Genomic DNA, 20,181 nt, shown 5'->3' with positions numbered 1-20,181 from the left:
TAAGATTCTTCATAAAATCTGCCTCTATAACCATCATCATCTGCCCAAATTTCTCATTATGTGGCTTGGTGTCAATATTTTTTTGATAAAACTCCTGTGATGTGCCTTGGGGTGTTTTTACTGTGTTAAAGATGCAATACAAATGCAAGTTGTTTCTTGACTGGTATAAACACTTTTATATCTATTTCATAATTTGGAACAATTACACCATTACGTGGAGCACACTAAGGCTGTAATTAACTTGGTCTGAGTAGGAACCTCATTTCTTGCCACAACAATTTACAGCAATCTGATAATCTTGTATAACAAGAAAACAGCTTTAACCATTACAGGTGTTACTGTTTGCCACCATTACAGATAAAAAAAAGTATGTTACAAATGAATTCATTGCAATGAATATGCAAAAAAAAAGAACTTAGTTATGAATTCCTGTCTAAAACAGCCATTTGTGTGTAACTCATTGAAAAATCTGAAGGTGCTTCCCAGGAGCATCATAAACCAAACTGTTGACACCAAACTGCATAAGATGATAGTGAATTAGATGACCAAATGCAAATCTTACCCCTGATCGTTTGTACGTGACACTGAATATCCAACCTTACCTTTGACCTGAACTTGAACAGCTACACAAATACAATAGTTACAAGAGCAAGTCAGATGCTGCGATTTCTGCTGGAAGTCACTCACCTCCTAACTCTTCAAAGCTTTCCTGACATATACAATGTACATACCAGGAGTTTGATGGAGCACTCCACTTGCCTGGATGAGTGTAGCTTCCCTAACATTTTAAGAAGCTTGACAAAGAAACTGCTAGACTGACACCCGATCCAATACCTCCAACATTCATTTCCTTCCCCACCAGCTATCAGAAGCCACAGTGAAACCCATTTACAAAATGCATCACAGCAACTCACCAAGGCTGCTCTGACAACATCTTCCAAATCAGTGACCTCAACTACCTAGAAGGTCACAGACTGCAGATGCATACGAACACATGCTTTGGTGATAATCCAATGAAACTTCAATACCTTAGCACAGTTTTAAAAATCACTTAAACTTCGATTCTGTTTGGAGTTCTTGCTAATTTATCCTGATGAGAGTTGTGTACAGGCCTCCGAGCAGTTGTCAAGATGTGAGAAGAATTGAATCAGGAGATGCAAAAGGCATGTAAGAAAGACACTGTTACATAATCATAGGAGTCTTCATTATGCCAGTGAACTGAGAAAACCAGCTTGGTAGCAGATCTCAAGAAAAGGAATTAATGGAATGTTTTTGAGATTGGTTTTTTGGAGCAACTTGTGGTAGAGTCCACTAAGAAACCGGCAATTCTGGATTTGGTAATATGTAATGAGGCATGGAAGGGGAGACAGTGGAGCAGCAATGGTAGGAGTTACTGGGGATAATCTGGGAGGCACAGCAGAAATTCATCCCAAGGAAGTAGAAAAAAACTCAGGGGAGGATGGGGCAACCATGGGTGACAAGTGAAGTCAGGAACAGCACAAAAGCAAAAGAGAAAGCATATAATGTGGTGAAGATTAATGGAAAACCAGAGGATTGGGAAGTCTTTAAAAACCAGCAGAAGATAGCTAACAAAACAATAAGGTGTGTGTGTGTGGAGTGGGGGGAGTTGCGGGGAGGTGGTTGGTGGAGAAGTTTAAATATGAGAGTAAGCTAGCTAGTAATATTAATGAAGATTGCAAGAATCTAAAAAGAGAGAGGTAAGAGTGAACATTGGAGGCTGAAAACTGAGGTTGGAGAAGTAGTAGAGGAAATGGTGGAGGAACTGAATAGGTACTTTGCATCAGTCTACACAGTGGAAGACACTAACAGGAAACTGTAGGCCAGTTAACCTGATCTTGGTCATTGGTAAGATTTTAGAGTCCATTATTAAGGATGAGATTGTAGTGTACTTGGAAGTGCTTGGTAAAATAGGACTGAATCAACACAGCTTCGTCAAGGGGAAGTCATGCTTGACAAATCTGTTGGAATTCTTTGAGGAGGTGACAAGCAAGTTAGACAAAAGGAGAACCAGTGGACATGATCTAATTGGATTTCCAAAGGTGTTTGACAAGGTGCTGCACAGGAGGCTGGGAAATATGATAATTGCCTGTAGTGTTAGGAGTAAGGTATGGCATTGATAGAGGAATGGCTGACAGAAGGCAGAGAGTAGGGATAAATGAGTCTTTTTTGGGATGTCAGCCAGTGACTTGTGAGTTCCACAGGGGTCAGTGTTAGGACCACAACTATTCATGTTATATATTAACAATCTGGATGAAGGAACTGAGGACATTGTTACTAGGTTTGCAGATGACACAAAGATAGGTGGAGGGTCAAGTAATATTGATGAATCGAAGAGGCTGCTGAAACACTTGAATATGCTAGGCAAGTTGGCAATGAAATGGCAGATGGAATACAATGTGGGAAAGTATGAGGTTATGCACTTTGGTATGAAGAATAGAAGCATAGATTATTTTCTGAATGGGGAAAGGCTTTGGAAATCTGAAGCTTAAATGGACCTGGTAGTTCTAGTTCAGGATTCTCTTAAGGTAAACATGCAGGTTCACTTAGTGGTTAGGAAGTCAAATGAATTGTTAGCATTCATTTCAAGAGGGCTAGAATACAAGGGCAGAGATGCACTGCTGAGGTTGTATAAGGCTGTGGTCAGACTACGTTTGGAATATTGTGAACAATTTTCAACCTGTATATAAAAAAGGATATGTTGGCATTGGAGGAGTCCAGAAAATGGTTACATGGATGATCCTAGGGATGAAAGACTTATCATATGAGAAGCAGTTGAGGACTCTGGGCCTGTACGTGAAGGAGTTTAGAAAGATATGGGGGGATCTGATTGAAACTTACAGAATGCTGACAGGCCTAGATAGAGTGGACATGGAGATGTTTCCACTAGTAGGAGAGACTAGCACTTGAGGGCACAGCCTCAGAGTGAAGGGACAACATAGAACCGAGATAAGGAGGAATTTCTTCAGCCAGAAGGTAGCTAATCCATGGAAGTCATTGCTGCAGAGGGCTGGTGGAAGCCAAGTCATTGAGCGTATTTAAGACAAAGCTAGATTCTTGATTGGTAAGGGAATCAGGGGTTATGGGGAGAAAGCAGGAGAATGAGATTGAGAAACATTTCAACCATGATCAAATGACAGAGCAGACCCAATGGGCTGAATGGTCTAATTCTGCTCTTCTATTTTACAGTCTCATCACTGGTTGATTACCTTCATCAGGACAATTCTGAAGGTTCTTTGACCTGAAACATTAACACTGTTTCTCTCCATAAATGCTGTCAGACCTAAATATTATAAATATTTTCAGTTTTGGTTTCACTAAAAGACTATCTGTTTATATTCCATTGCGATTTGTGGAAGCTTGCTGTGTCGATGTTGGTTGCCTTATTTCCTACATGATAACAATGAGTGTGTTTCAAAAGTTCTTCACTGGCTGTCAAATACAATGGAGTGTTCTGAGGTTGAATCATCAAATTCCTGCCTCTGCACGTTGTCTCTTGTCATATGAGAAGCAATTGAGGACTCTGGGTCTGTACTTACATTCAGTCTTACTGATGACTTATGGTGCAGACATTTGCTACTTTTGTCCATTCTTCTTGATTTCAAAAATTCCACAATTGTTCTGCAACAGCAATACAGGAATAATTGAATTTATAACATGCCCCTTAGAATCACAGGTAATCCCAAAGTCTGTATATTTTTTCAATGTGTAAGTCACACTGGTGCTTTAGCCTCAGCACTATTGCAGAATTAGGATACGGGTCAGGATAAATGCTGAGGTCAGCTCCTCCCCAGGACACAAACAGGATACAGATTAAAATATGAATTACTAAACAAGTCGGCTTTCAGCTCTAACCTCGCCAACCTGTGATTTTGCATTCTAATCAAATGTGTGCAAGAATAATCACAGGTTGGCAAGTATACAAGCGGAAAACTCAAGCTGGTGGGGAAGATATTGTTTATCTAATGGGAAGAGGAATTGTGGTTGGTGCATATTTACCCTTTTGCTGATTTTAAGTTGAAAAGTAGCCAAGAGTCTCGGGTGATGTTTTCTAGTGTAAAACTCCACCTGCTTTAGGTTAAAATTAATGGAGAGACAAAGTTGTAACCCTTTACTCAGAGGAAGAAAAGCTTTCATTTATTGCTTTGCACAAGATATCATTTCACATGCTGAAATGCTTTGAATTGCCTTCACTCAGTTGCTATGTTAACAAAAGAAGCATGTGTTTTGCTCGAAGTATTCTTCAAACTTATCAATGAAATATATAACCAGTTAAATAATTCCTGGGAATGGGAAGAATGTTAGCCAAGATAGCCAGCAAACTATCTGCATTTCTTCACTAAACCTTTAATGTCTACATTGTCAAACAGGAGGTTCATTCTCATTCTCTGACAGTGTTTGGATGGTCTTCCATCCAATTTTGGATCAATGGATGGTCCTCCATCCCACATTGACTTGTCTGCCTCGATTACTAAGGTCCAGGACTTCAATCATTCTTGGAAAATGTTAGCAACTGGACCAGGCTGACACAGTACCATGGGTGTATAATCTTCATCAGGAATGGAACAAAACCTCAAATGTCATGTATTAAGGTTCACCCTGGGTGAGAAATAGTAATCATACAGACTCAAATAGAATTATACTTCTGCACGTAATCAAGACCATTGATAAAGTACTTTACAGGTTTATCAACCATCATCAACCTAATTGTTGATTGGAATCAGGATTGGTGCTAGTTAAGGTGCATTGAAATGAATAAATTATTCAGTGCAAAATATAATAGTTAATTAATTTGTTCAAAGGCATTTGCAAGAAACAAAGCCTGCTTCAATAAGATGTGTTGTATAGTTTTCGTTTGACTTTGGGGTCAAGATGAGATTTTATAGCATTTTCCCTCTCATATGTCCACAATAGAATAAAAAGGACAAGTCTGTGCAGTCATGGTCACATTGGCCTTTTAATCCACCTTCTTACGTTTCCTTTCATCACAGGTATTTGGCTTTCCTACGGATCTCCATGTACGAATGCCCACTATGAATTCAGAGGAGTATGCCTTTGATAGAATGAGGTAAATATTTTTACATAAAGCAAAGGAGATCTGAAAATAGCAAAAACAAGCTCAGCAGGTCTGGCAGCATCTGTGGAGAGAAAACAGAGTTAATGTTCTGAAGTTCTGATAAAGGGTGGCTGGACTCGAAGTGTAAACTCTATTTCCTCTCCACAGATGCTGTCAGACCTGCTGAGTTTCTCCAGCAATTTCCGTTTTCATTTGTTAAATATTTTAAACATACCTGTTATCTTTTAATAGAGACTTAATGCCTGTGCATTTTTATACACTAATACTTACATTTCAAATACGTCATTAGTGTCTTAATTGGTAGCATTTGCAACTTCATAAAATGCTCCTATATTGTGTGAAGTGAGTTGCAGTAGATAGTAACTCACTTTAAGTCAGAAAGTAAAATTGGACCCAAGAATTTTTAATAGAGGGAAGCACTAATCAAGTCATGCTGAATCAAGTTGACTCTGTGATATAACATTCAGTGAATCTACTATAGTGTACAGAATGTAATCGGTATTAATTTCTGGGGGATGTTAGCTGATGCACAACACTTGTAAAATTTATAGTACTGTAGCAGAGAAATTTGGAAGATGTGGGTGCTCAAGAAAGCAAGAAATTAGGAAGAGCAGTTCAACCCATCAAGCTCATTTCTACCATAAATGCCACATACCAATTAATTTGTGGAAAGAAATTCATATAAAAATGCATCTTGATCCCCACTGGTGAACAAAGAAGGTACAGGATTTGTTTTATTATTCCTTCAGATGATGTGGATGTCCTTAGCTAGCATTTGTTCCTATCCTTACTTGCCCTTGTGAAGGTGATGGTGATCTGCCATCTTGAGCAACTACAGTGTGGTGTAGGGATAACCACTGTGCTGTTAGGGAGAGTGTTCTAGGATATTGAGCCAGTGAAACACAGCGATATAGTTACAAGTCAGGATATTGTGTGACTTGGAGGGGAACTTGCAGGTGATCGTACGCCCATGCATCTTCAGACCTTAACCTGGTGGTAGAGGTCACTTTTTGGAATGTACTGTCAGAGGAGCCTTGGTGAGTTGCTGCAGTGCATCTTGTAGATAGTCTACACAACTGCCACTGACGGTTGGTAGCAAAGGAAGTGATTATTTGAGGTGGTGGATGGGTTGTCAGTCAAGTGGGCTGCTTTGCCCTGGATGGTCCTGGATCGAGCTTCTTCAATGTTATTGAAGTTGCACTTGCCCAGGCAAGTGAGGAGTATTCAATCAAACTCCTGACGTACACATTTATAGATGTCAGTAAGGCCTTGCAGAGACAGGAAGTGAGTGACTTCCTACAGAATTCCTAGAATCTGACTACTCTTTTAGCTATAGTATTTGTGTGGCTATTCCAGTTCAGTTTCTGGTCAATGGTAACTATGGTGATAGTGGATGTTTCAGAAATTGTACTGCCATTCAATGTCAAGGGGAGATGGTTAAATTCTTTTGTTGATGGTCATTGTCTGGCATTTTTTGCACATAATAACATCATGGCTGATCTGATTGTGTTCTGAATTCCACATTCCCATTTACCCTCGATTAACCTTTCAAACTCTTGCCCAACAATAAACTATTCACCTCGATCTTAAAAATATTCAGTTACTTGGCCTCCACAGCCTTCTGAGACAATGTTCCAAAGCCATGCAGTACTCCAAGAGAAAAGCTTTTTATTCATCTCAGTCCTAAAAGTGTAACTCCTAATGTTTAAACAGTGGCCTCTGGTTCATGACCTGATTTGAGACAAAAGAACTGCAAATGCTGGAATCCAAAGTAGTGGAAGAACACAGCAATCCAGGCAGCATCAGGAGGTGGAGAAGTCAACGTTTCGGGTATAACCCTTCTTCAAGACTAGATGTGGGGGTACCATTTCCATTGCCACTTCTGGGTTCGCACTACATTCCCCAACCCCTCCAATACCATTCTCTGTAAGCGAAAAAAGATGCAAAACCTGCCTGTACACCAGTTCTCTCACCTCCATCCAGGGCCCCAAACAGTCCTTCCAGGTGAGACAGAGGTTCACATGCATCTTCTCCAACCCAGTCTACTGCAGCTGGTTGCTTCCAATGTGGTCTTCTCTACATTGGTGAGATGTGATTAAACTAGGTGTCCATTTCACCGGGCCCGAAATGGCCAGCCTGACCTCCCAGTCACTGCTCATTTCAATTCCCCTCCCACTCCCCCTCCGATATGTCCATCCTCGACCTCCTCTGATTTGCCAGAGCGAATCAGACCGCAAATTGGAGGGACAACAGACCATCTTCCGCCTGGGCAGCCTACAGCCCAGAGGACTCAACATTGAGTTCTCCAATTTCAAATAACCTTCCCACCCATCCACCATCACCCTTTCCAGCCCCGCCTCCTCCCTTCCATTCCACCTATCAACCCTTCCTTCCAGCTACCAATCGGATTCGTCCCTCCCATCGATCACCCAGGTGGTACCCACTACCTGTGTTCACCTATCACTACCTCACTATTATGCCTCTCCCAACCCCAGCCCCCGCCCCCCACCACCATCTCACTTTATCTGTAGCTTACCTATTCTTACATCTAGTCCTGAAGAAGGGTTATAACCGAAACGTTGACTCCGCTTGCTGATGCTGCCTGGGCTACTGTGTTCTTTTGGCCTCCTGTTTGTCTGCTCTGGTTCTTGACACAGTGACAACAGGAACATTGTTTCCTTTCTTTCACAGCTTGTGAAGAATCATTGTGACCCAGCTCACAGCAGGTTTACTGGAAAATGAGCATTTATAAATTAATTTCCCCAACAATTCCACACCATCCCTCCACAATTCCCACCTCCTTTTCTTAAATATTTTAATATTTTCCTGGGATATATTTTCTCAGGTGCGAGTTACTATCACTCACTGTTGATGATCCAGGTGTGTGCGTCCAGAGTCTACTGAGAGGTTGTTCAATAGTAAGATGTATTAGAGGGGCACGATGGCACAGTGGTTAGCATTGTTGCCTCACACCGCCAGAGACCCGGGTTCAATTCCTGCCTTAGGCGACTGACTGTGTGGAGTTTGCACATTCTCCCTGTGTCTGCGTGGGTTTCCTCTGGTTTTCCCCCACAGTCCAAAAAATGTGCAGGTTAGTTGAATTGGCCATGCTAAATTGCCCGTAGCCGGGGAGGGGGGTGAAATGTAGGATAATGGGTCTGGGTGGGTTGTGCTTCAGCGGGTCAGTGTGGACTTGTTGGGCCGAAGGGCCTGTTTCCACACTGTAAGTAATCTAATTATTTCTCCATACCTGTCAGAAGTGAAAGGCCTGGCCAAATTACCCCACCCTGTCTCAGAACTGTTGACAGTAAAAATAGTGCTCCAGTGAGTGCCTGGCATCTCAGTTGACGTGACTTAACATGGTATAGAATTACCTAAGAGTCTACAGCAAACAAAGCCCATTGAATTCAAATTCAATTCACTTGAATTCTCAGTGAATGGTTGTTTGAAGTTTTCGTTTCACTAGGCACTGACTTTTGGTGAGAGTAACAAGGGAGGGACAGACAGGGAGAGTATCTTCTGAGAATTCTCCTTCACAAAGCGATGTTTCCTGGTCTCTGCTTCCCCTCCAGAGCAGCTGTTGATTTGGATTTATTTGTATGTTCTGAGTCTACTCATTTGCTTTTCAAAGCTGGCTAACGGCAGCCAAACCTTTCATTTCCCGACATATGAAATTATCATACAAGTGCGAATTAAACAGGATGCAAATTTCTTGATGCTTCTAGATGTGATTGTCTGATTTCACTGTCTTTGGTTGAAGGGATCATTTCAGTGTAGTTTTTGTACAACTCTAACTTGTGTTTCGCAAAATTAAAAATCACACAACACCAGGTTATAGTCCAAAAGGTTTATTTGGAATCATACCTTCGAAGCGCTGCTTTTTCACCACCTGACGAAGAAGCAGTGCTTCGAAAGCTAGAGCTTCCAGATAAACCTGTTGGACTATAACCTGGTGTTGTGTGATTTTTAACTTTGTCCACCCCAGTCCAACATCGGCTCCTTCACATCATTGTTTCACAAAGTTTGCCTCAATTCAATGATCGCAGCAGTTACTTTAGGTCTGAATTTACCATTTTTAAAAGTCATTTAGTCTGTAAAAGCCTTGATCTTTAGAATTAGATGATACACTTTGAATAATGATATTCCATTTTTACTACAATCATAATACTGTTGGAAATATGGTTCATTTTTCATTTACTATTTTACAGAAGTACATTTGAATATGTTTTGGAAGCTTCCAAATCACTTAAACAAAAGACAGGTGATGGAACCATGACTTATTTGAACAAAGGACAGTTTTATCCCATCACACTCAAAGAAGTGGGTTCCAATGAAGAAATCCATCATCCAGTCAGCAAAGTCAGAGTAAGTGTTGGTGTGAACGTCAACCTGATTTCATTGTCATAATATATATAATTGGTCCCTGTACAAGTACCGTACTGCCATTTTCAATCTTTCAAATAATTTCTGAAAGATTTTTTTGATGTAAACCATAAATGAAATATATACATTGTGAAAAATTTTGCTACGTAGCTAAAGCACAAACCTCTTACTAAGTGGAGTAAATTCTGACTTTGTGGTAGTGGAAAATAGTTGACAGTAAACTTGAAGTTTACATGTCCTGGTATTTTTTAATTTCCATTAACTTCAGAAGAGATATTAGATAATCTACTACTTCTTTAAAATCTGCCACTCTATCATTCAAAGGCCAAAATCTACCCATGTTTTGATTGCATGCAGTGAATGCTTTACAGATCCTTTTCATTGTACAATATATGGTCCTAGTAAAATCTTGCACTTCATTATTGTAAAATTCTGAATTTCCTTCTATTTTCAGAGTGTGATAATGGTTGTTTTTGGTGATGATAAAATCCGTGATGAGCAACTTAGGCACTGGAAATACTGGCACTCCCGGCAGCATACTGCGAAACAGCGCTGCATTGACATTGGTATGGAACCAACAACTGCTTGCTGTCAGATAAAAAGGGAGTAAATGTTTGTTTGGTTGGGGGTGATTTATGTTACCAACTTATCCCTTGTGGAATAGGTGCCTCACTTTGACTGTGGTCACCAATGGGAAACAATAGGGTGGCACAGTGGCTCAGTGGTTAACACTGCTGCCTCACAGGGCCAGGGACCCGGATTTGATTCAAGCCTTGGGTGACTGTGTGGAGTTTGTATGTTCTCCCCGTGTCTGTGCAGGTTTCCTCCGGGTGCTCCAGTTTCTTCCCACAGTCCAAAGATGTGCAAGTTAGGTGAATTGGCTAAATTGCCCATAGTGTTCAGGGATGTGTAGGCTAGGTGTATTAAGTCAGGAGAAATGTATTCTAATAGGGTAGAGGTGGTTTACTCTTCGGAGGATCGGCGTGGACTTGTTGGGCCAAATGGCATGTTTCCACACAGTAGGGATTCTGTGATGTATATTGGTCCACCCTAGAAACAAGCCACTGTTCACCTCCTTGAGTTTGCTTTGCCTGACTGTGAGGTATGTTAGATGTCCACAACAGAAACAGGAACAATCCTAAAGCAAAGAACTTCAGGGTAATTGTTGCCACTGCAGCTACTGGCTAAGGCATGGTCCTTTGATATTTCTGTGGAAGATTGCAAAGATCAAAGCCAAACTGTCTTGAGAAATAAAATTTCCTCCAATTTTTCAAGATAGGCCACCCTTACCTATCGGTCCAACTGGATGGGCAAAGCCTTCTTAAAGCAGTCCCTTCAACTACTGCCATTTCAGAGCTCCTGCTGCAGCGTCTGCAAGTTGTTCAGTACTGCTGCTGATTTCCCACTTGCTCCGTTCTCCTCCTGCACACTCACCTGAGTCCCAGAGGATCAGAGGGCTGCTCTCTCATTAGACAACTGGTAGTGGTTTAACCTGAGGAACACCACCCCAACATTGCAGTTAGAGCATTACCTTTCAGAAGCTTGCACTGCTTATTGAGGGTAAGCAATCAAAAGAAGCAATTGCAAAGAGTTTGCTAAATCATAGCTTGCTTCAACTCTGAGATTAGAAGCATACAAGTCTCTCTCTGATCCGAATATCTATGCAAGTTGATCAGAATTTTGATTTTCTTTCTGGTTTAACATTAGATTTGCGATCTGAATTTTGTCAGAGGACTAAGATTGGTTGAAACTCCATGTCTTGGTTCATGAAACACTGACCTGCCTGTATTGGGGTCTCAGCCAGCCCGAAGGTCCATGTTGCTCACAATGCTCACTTTATGACTTAAATATATAACCAAATAGAGTCACAGAGATGTACAGCATGGAAACCCGTCCATGCCGACCAGATATCCCAACCCAATCTAGTCCCACCTGCCAGCACCCGGCCCATATCCCTCCAAACCCTTCCTATTCATATACCCATCCAAATGCCTCTTAAATGTTGCAATTGTACCAGCCTCCACCACTTCCTCTGGCAGCTCATTCCATACACGTGCAACCCTCTGCGTGAAAAAGTTGCCCGTAGGTCTCTTTTATATCTTTCCCCTCTCACCCTAAAGCTATGCCCTCTAGTTCTGGACTACCCGACTCCAGGGAAAAGATTTTGCCTATTTACCCTATCATGCCCCTCATAAGTTTGTAAACCTCTATAAGGTCACCTCTCAGCCTCTGACGCTCCAGGGAAAACAGCCTCAGCCTGTTCAGCCTCTCCCTATAGCTCAAATCCTCCAACCCTGGCAACATCTTTGTAAATCTTTTCTGAACCCTTTCAAATTTCACAACATCTTTCTGATAGGAAGGAGACCAGAATTGCATGCAATATTCTAACAGTGGCCTAACCAATGTCCTGTAGAGCTGCAACATGACCTCCCAACTCCTGTACTCAATACTCTGACTAATAAAGGAAAGCATACCAAGCCTTCTTCACTATCCTATCTACCTGTGACTCGACTTTCAAGGAGCTGTGAACCTGCACTTCAAGGTCTATTTGTTCAGCAACACTCCCTGGGACCTTACCATTAAGCGTATAAGTCCTGCTAAGATTTGCTTTCCCAAAATGCAGTACCTCGCATTTATCGGAATTAAACTCCATCTGCCACTTCTCAGCCCATTGGCCCAACTGGTCAAGATCCTGTTGTACTCTGAGGTAACCCTCTTGGCTGTCCACGACACCCCCAATTTTGGTGTCATCTGCAAACTTACTAACTGTACCTCTTATGCTCGCATCCAAATCATAAGAATAAGAATAATCTCCACACTCCAGGTACCTTGCCCATTCTGCTGTACAGCTGTTAATTTTCTTTTTGTAATTGTTCTCTTTCTAGTGCAAGTCCTTATCTTGATTGAAAGTAACTTCATTAAAATAGTTGTATCGTTCATGTTTGGAGAATAGAGGTAAACCTGACTTTGAATCTGAGTGTAGATTGTCTTGTAATATTATCTTGTTATGCCTCTTAGTTGCAAGATGTAGTATGTGTGGTCATGTTATAATGAGCAAATTACTCATTATGGTCGAGGTTGTATGTGACTCTGAAGTTTATTTGAGGGGAGTGGCAATAGTATCAGGTTGCAGTTCAGTGTGTGCCTATGGATGTGTTGTCTGATGGCTTTGGTTGTGTCTTTATTTGGGTGGATTCAAGTGCGTTTTGCATTTGCATTGGCCTTAAGTTGTGAAGAGAATGTGTTGCCCAGATATTGCTAATGATCATTGACGATAGGTCAGGTAAAAGAATCTGATTACTTAAATTAATGTTCTCAATTCTTTGGCTTTAGTGTATGTATAATTTTCTTGGACTGGGTTCTTTTCCCATAGGACACAGTGAGGACTGCAGACGCTGGAGATCAGAGTTGAGAATATGTTGCTGGAAAAGCACAGCAGGTCAGGCAGCATCTGAGGAGCAGGAAAATTGACGTTTTGGGCCAGAGCCCTTCAGCAGGAAGGGCTGATCCTGATGAAGGGCTCCGGCCCGAAACATCGATTCTCCTGCTCCTCGGATGCTGCCTGACCTGCTGTGCTTTTCCAGCAACACAGTCTCAACTCCTTTTCCCATAGGTTGATGTGGGAACTTATGTGGCTATAACTGTTAGTAGTCCAGCATCACGCTGAGGTTGAATTTAATTCAGAAGACTTGACTTGATGATCCTTCATGACCAATAATTTCAAGGAGTGTGTCTCACAATGTTAACAAGGAGAATTGATGGAAGTAGACATATAGAATCACAAAGTCATACAGCATGGCATCAAACCCTTCAGTCCAACCAGTCTATGCCAACCATAATTCCAAATTAAACTAGTTCCACCTGCCTGTGCTTGGCCCATATCCTTCCAAATATTTCTTACTCATGTACTTATCCAAATGTTTTTTAAACCTTGTAACTGTACCCTTATCCACCATACATGGGGTTCATTCTTCACACAAACTACTCTCTATGTAAGAAAAAGTTGCCCCTCGTGTCCTTTTTAAATCTTTCTCCTGTCACCTTAAAACTGTGCCCCCTAATTTACAATTCCCCCGTCCTAGGGAAAATATACCTGCCATTCACCTAATCTATACCCTTCATGATTTTATAAACCTCTATAAGGTCACCCCTCAACTTCCTTTACCTCAGTGAAAGAAGTCCCAGCCAATCCAGCCTCTCCCATAACTCAAACACTCCATTCCTGACAACATCCTGGTAAATCTTTTCTGAACCCTCTCCAGCTTAATAATATCCTTCCAAAACAGGGTAACCAGAACTGGACACACTACTCTAGAAGATGCCTCATCAACATCCTATACAACCTCAACATAACATGCCAACTCCTGTAGTCAAAGGACTGAGCAGAATATGCAATTTCCTCTCTTTCCTCCACTCAAACTTGTAAGTGGCAGTTTTATCTTGCAATCTAAAACCATTTGCAAGGCTTTAATAATTATAGGATAGACATGGTTGGTTGTCATGCAAGACGTCAGTGACTATTATTACATTTTCAAACTGATGAGTCTCACTGAATGGATTTTTTAAGCAGTTTCTCATGTGAAACCATAGATTGATTTCTCAATCGACCTTTACAGTTCAGGGTAAAGTAAACACAGGAGAACTCTTTTTCTTAACCTTTTTGAGAGCCTTGGCAAATGAACTATAGTGAAAAATATAAAGAGGGAGGATTTGATTAGCATAGGTACTGAACACAAGGAAAAAAGTAAATGATCTTTACTTCTTAAATACAAGTTGCCAGTTTGTGAGGGAAGCCCCTCTCTAGGTTGCCTGTAAAATGAGCAACACAGAGGAGGAACGCGCCTTGACAACAGGTAATGTCTCATTTAGATGATTAACGTCTCGTTGCCACTCGGTCTCTCAGACTCCTAGGAAACTAAAAACTTTGCACAGATAGGCCCGCAAAGACACTTTGTCCTGGGTAATCCAGACAGAGGGCTCCTACCAACTGCCAGAATACACCAATATTAGACCACAAGACCATAGACATAGGAGCAGAAGTGAGGCCATTCAGCCCATCGAGTTTGCTCCGCCATTCAATCATAGCTGATAAGTTTCTCAACCCCATTCTTCCGCTTTCTTCCCATAATCTTTGATCCCCTTGACAATCAAGAACATATCTATCTCCATATTAAATATACTTACTGACTTCTGTGGCAGTGAATTATTAGGGAACTATGTGAAGCAATAAGATCATTACGAAAATCAAATGGACTTAATGTAACGTGAGATATTATACAAGGGTGCACTATACAAATTAACATTCTTTCTACCCCACTTTTACTTTCTTATTCCCTAAGTCTAAAAGAAATGCAAGCTTAGGTAAAAAGTGAAGAGTAAAGAACTTTTTTGTGCATTTGTGCACATCTAGCTTCTGAAAGTCAAAAAAAACTGGGGCAATGCAATTTAATTATGGATTCTGTTCCCCTGGAGTCCTGTGTTTTTGGCAATGGTCAGTGGTTACAGGGTTGTTATTGGGCTAGCTTTTAATCTCAGATATTATTGAATTTACATCTCACTGTATTGTAAAGGGATTTGAACCCATGCCCCTAGGTGTCTGGATTACTAGTCTATGACATTGCCATTACACCATTGCCTCTCACTTGACCCTCCCCTCAGCTCATCTGCGTTGTTGATGAGAAGACAGGTTGAATGAACGCTTACATTTTCACCAAACAGGAGTCAGATATTATTGAGCAGTCAGTTAGACTGTAGAATGCCATATGTGAGCTTTTTAAAGGAGCCTTGCAGCTATCAGGAATTGATCCAAGTTTTATGGTACCATTACCATGTCAAAGGCTTTGGCCTTAAAGCTTCCATTTGAGGTCATACCCTGTGGTTTTGGAGGCTCTGATTTATATTTGAGTTTTTGTCTTGGGGTTGTGCTGTCTTGGGAGTCTGCTTTTGTTTTTGCAGTTCAAGTTTAGCTAGGTTTGGTAAAACTCATTTTTAATTTAATATGATCAGTCCCTTATTACTGTTTTCCTACAGCTGATTACAAAGAAAGTTTCAACACAATTAGCAACATTGAAGAAATCGCTTACAATGCCATCTCCTTTACATGGGACATCAATGATGAAGCTAAGGTAGGGCTGGATTGCTGCGCTGCAGCACATTTCAATTTGTTATAAGGTGATGCAGTTTTCACTAGTCAAGGTGATATAAACGTAAATATTTAGAATAAAAACTAGAGATACTCGGTCAATCTGGCAACTTCTGTGGAGAAGAAACAGAATTAACGATTCAAGTCCAAAGACTCTTCAATGTAACTGTCCCTCAATTCAAAGAAGAGTATTTGATTCCAAAGCATGATCTTTGCTTCTGTCTTCAAAGTTGTATTTTCTGATTTTAGTTCCAATTTCCACCATCTGCAGGATTTTATGTTTATTTCTGAATATTTAAACTTGATTGAACTTCTCAAGTCGTTTCTACAACTTAACTTTCTCTTTGGGTTTAAGCCCACCTGGCCTAGAGCCATGAACATCTTGATTCTCTGTTGTCTCCTGGTGTCTGCTGTAAGATTGATTCAGCCTGGTGGTTTATGGATGCCACTCTATATTGGAATGTAATTTGGTGAACATCATCAGGAGAAGAATCTTCACCCTGGGCAAAATGGCGGAAGTGGGTACTGCAGATGCTGGAGATTAGAGTCAAGATTAGAGTGGTGCTGGAAAAGCACAGCAGGTCAGGCAGCCTCCGAGGAGCAGGAAAATTGATGTTGATTTTCCTACTCCTCGGATGTTGCCAGACCTGCTGTGCTTTTCCAGCACCACACTAATCTTGACTCTGGGCAAAATGTCTACTGCTGACTGAACAGTAACAGCTATGATGCTTCACCAGCAAGAATCGCAATGAGCAATTCATTAACAATGTTTTAAAGTTTTTAATTGAAGTGTTTGCAGCGAATTTAAAAAGAAGTGCAGGAACAAATTACTGCAGATGCTGGAATCTGTATTGAAAATGACAAATGCAAGAGATCACAACGGGTCAGACAGCATCAATGGAGAGAGAGAACAAGCTAACGTCTTGAGTCTAGATGACTCTTCATCAGGGCTGAAGTGAAATGTGAAGGGGACAGATTTATGCTGTAGTTTGGAGGGGGTGTGGATAGTGGGTGTAGGGAGCAAAGATGTTGATAGTTCAGATTAAGTGATTGGAATGTGAGGATGGCAGGACAATGATGAGTCTCCTGCTAGACTTGAAAAGACGGTAAGTGGGATGGGGGGAAGGGAGGACATGGCAACAAGCTAAAAGAAGAGGAAGAAATGAGAGTTGATTCCCAATCTGAAGGTGTTGAACTCAATATTAAGTCCAGAAATCTGTAACGTGCCTAGTCTGAAGATGAGATGTTGTTCCCCCAGTTTGCTCTGTGATTTACTGGAACACTGCGGTATGGTGAGGGCAGACATTGGGCATGTGAGTAGGACGCTGTGTTAAAATGACTGGCTATAGGAAAAATGGGATCTGCTCTACATTGGGAGAAACCCAATGCAGGCTGGGTGACTGCTTTGCAGAGCACCTCTGGTCTGTGTGTAAGCATAACCCCTGACCTTCCTGTAGCCAGTCATTTTAACATCCTGCTCACATGCCCACATGTCTGCCCTCAGCATATGGCAGTGTTCTAGTGAATCACAGCTTAAACTAGAGGAACAACATCTCATCTTCACACTAAGCACTTTATAGCCTTCTGGACTTAATATAGAGTTCAACACCTTCAAATTGTGAACCAGCTCCCATTTCTTCCATCTTTTAGCTTGTTGCCATGTCCTCCCCTCCCCCTATTCCACTTACTGTCCTTTCCAGTCTGGCAGTTAGACACACCATTCTTCGGTTATTCTGACATTCCAATCACTTAATCTAAACTATCAACGTCTTTTCTCCATCAGCAGCCTACACCCACTACCACCATCACTGCCCCTCCCCTCCCCCCAACAGGAGCATAAATGTTGTCCCCTCTCCACTTCACTTCACTTCAGATGAAAAGCCATCTCGACTCAAATGTTAGCTTGCTGTCTCTCCATGGTGTTGTTGGACCCACTGTGGTCTCCAGCATTTGTTGTTTTCATTTTAAAAAGTGCAGACAAGCTGAGCTCTTTTTGTCAATCAAAGTTTGATTAGGTTCCCTACAGTGTGGAAACAGGCCCTTTGACCCAACCAGTCCACATTGACCCTCTGAAGAGTAACCCACCCAGACCCACTTCCCTCTGATTAATGCACCTATCACTATGTGCAATTTAGCACAGCCAATTCACCTGACCTGTACATCTTTGGATTGTGAGAGGAAACCGGAAGAAACCCACACAGACGCAGGGAGAATGTGCAAACTCCACACTGACAGTCACTCGAGGCTGGAATCGAACCTGGATCCCTGGTGCTGTAAGACAGCAGTGCTAACCACTGAGCCGCCATGCCACCCCAAATTTACCAGAAGCCATGAGGTGCCAGTGTTGGACTGGGATGGACAGTTAAAAATCACACAACACCAGGTTATAGTCCAACAGGTTTATTTGGAAGTACAAGCTTTCAGAGCGCTGCTCCTTCATCAGGTAGTTAATAGGGTAGGACGCAGAATTTATAGTAAAAGATCAAAGTGTCAAACAACTGGTGCAATGTATTGGACAAACCTGGACTGCTGTTAAGTCTTTAATCACTCAGAATGGGGATGCGGGTTTCACCTGATTAATATGTAAATCCCAGAATTTCTTTCAAGTTACAGCCTTGAGATAACTTAAGGTTTTATTTAAAAAAGGTGACATCTCAGCTCAGACAGTGCATTCAAGGTGTGAGGTTAGAGTCTGTCTGTATTCTAACCTTGAATCAGACCAGTTCTGTTTCCAAAGTAGGAATTTATAAAATGTCACATGGATTGTCTGCCCTCTGACCGTGTGCTATTTGAACAAAATAGAATCTATCTGCAAATACAAATCTGCAAAAAAAACATGAACAGCTGCAGCCAATCAGATGAGCCTGAGTAATGGCGTTCAGGAGACTTCAACAGACAATTATGAATTGTTAATGTCTGTGTGTCTTGACTAAATAACTGTACAATGAGTTCTGTTTTTTAATTGGGAAAACTATGTGAAAGGTCAAAAGAAATGGGCGCAGGGCAGTGCCAAAATAATGAGCAGAGGCGCTTCCATTTGTGTAATCCTTTCTTACACACTCCAGCAGCATCTTGAAATGTTTCTTGGATGATGCAGGAGGCCCTGATCCAATGCATGGTGCTTTGATCAGTGGAGGAACCAACTTTGTGGCTGATGGACTCATATATCAACATGTCTACAAGTAAGAGTGATCATTAAGTATGTCTAAAATGTAGATATAATGCACCCAAACTGGGACCTGCTGCACACATCTTGGCTTGATGCTAAAAGTGCACAGGAGCTGAGCGTTCAGAGTACTGTTCCTTGGCTCCCTCCTCTCCATTCACTGAATTAATAGCCCATCACATTGAATCAGGTTTAATTTGAAACCATAAGGAGAAGTGAGATTAGGATGTGGCTCCAAACTTTCCTTCACTTTCGCTCCTTTTCCCTCCTTGCCGTTTGTTCTCTCCTGTCCCTTCCTTCCCTTTTGCACTGCATTTAAAGAAAAGATTAATTAAAGTTAAGGTGAATGCTAGAACTTTAAAAAATTGTTTAGTCAGTGTCTGGAGAGATAAATTATTGCTTCGGGTGGAGAGCCTTCTAGAGAATTATTTACACTTTTCATGTGCTGTTGTAAATTTGACACCAGATTAAATGGCCATTATTTAGAGACAATTATCTTGTAAAGTGTAGGGGGCACCAGACCCAGTGTACTCGACCTTTTGTACAGGCTGTCCATAGGCAAATATTACTATTGACTTTAGAGTGCAGTGATTGTTGATTTTTAGACAGATACAGCGGCTATTTGGTGCAATACATGATCCCACAAACAAATTAAAGCCCAATTAGTCTGTTTGCCATGGTATTGTTTGGATGGGTGGGGGGACGTGGGGAATTAAGTGGAATATTGATTAGAACAGTTTCCTGTTACTCCTTTAGTGCCATACAATCCTTAATCTGTGAATGTCGGCAGCTCCTAGAGTCTGAGGGAAACCAGCTTCGACAGTGCAGTATTTTCTCAGATACTGTATTTTGTTGTGTTAGTCTACGTTAGGTGCTCAAGGTCCATGAATGAAGTTTGAACTTTGAACTCTTAAACCTTGAGGTGAGAGTACTACCAAGCAGCACAAGTTGACTTGTTCAGTTGTAATTGGGTAAATGCTATAAGCAGATCTCTTATGATATTGCTTATTTTACCATGTGTTAGACCATAAAATAAAGGAGCAGAATTAGGCCAATCGGCCCATCAAGTCTACTCCACCATTCGATCATGGTTGATATATTTATCAACCCCTTTCTCCTGCTTTCTCGCAGTAACCCTTGATCTCCTTACTAATTAAGAACCTATCTATCTCTGCCTTAAATACACTCAGTAATCACACGAGCATTTTGCTGTGCAATGCACAATATATTTATTATTCTGTTGCTGTGGTAGAATTGTGTTTAAATTTCACTATTCCTTAAAGACTATATATAATATATATATATATATATATAATATATAAAAATAATTGATTGATTAATTGTTCTTTTGTTATTGCTGAATAAAGTTTGTCCTCATCATTCTTTCTTGAATTA

At 41.1% G+C, this 20,181-nt stretch overlaps 1 protein-coding gene across 4 annotated transcripts in view; it reads left to right on the top strand.

Annotated features, from left to right (window-relative positions):
• The window catches only part of grhl1 (grainyhead-like transcription factor 1), a 118,749-nt gene that overhangs the window by 37,229 nt on the left and 61,339 nt on the right, over positions 1-20,181 (top strand). For all 4 annotated transcript variants that reach the window (XM_043678020.1, XM_043678014.1, XM_043678006.1 and 1 more), the window contains 4 exons: positions 5,010-5,086; positions 9,304-9,460; positions 9,933-10,044; positions 15,509-15,603. In XM_043678020.1, the coding sequence (XP_043533955.1) occupies positions 5,010-5,086; positions 9,304-9,460; positions 9,933-10,044; positions 15,509-15,603 (441 nt within the window). The remainder of the gene's footprint in view (positions 1-5,009; positions 5,087-9,303; positions 9,461-9,932; positions 10,045-15,508; positions 15,604-20,181) is intronic.

Source organism: Chiloscyllium plagiosum, chromosome 3, assembly GCF_004010195.1.
Source record: "Chiloscyllium plagiosum isolate BGI_BamShark_2017 chromosome 3, ASM401019v2, whole genome shotgun sequence".
NCBI lineage: Eukaryota > Metazoa > Chordata > Chondrichthyes > Orectolobiformes > Hemiscylliidae > Chiloscyllium > Chiloscyllium plagiosum.
This window is presented reverse-complemented; position numbering and strand designations above follow the sequence as displayed.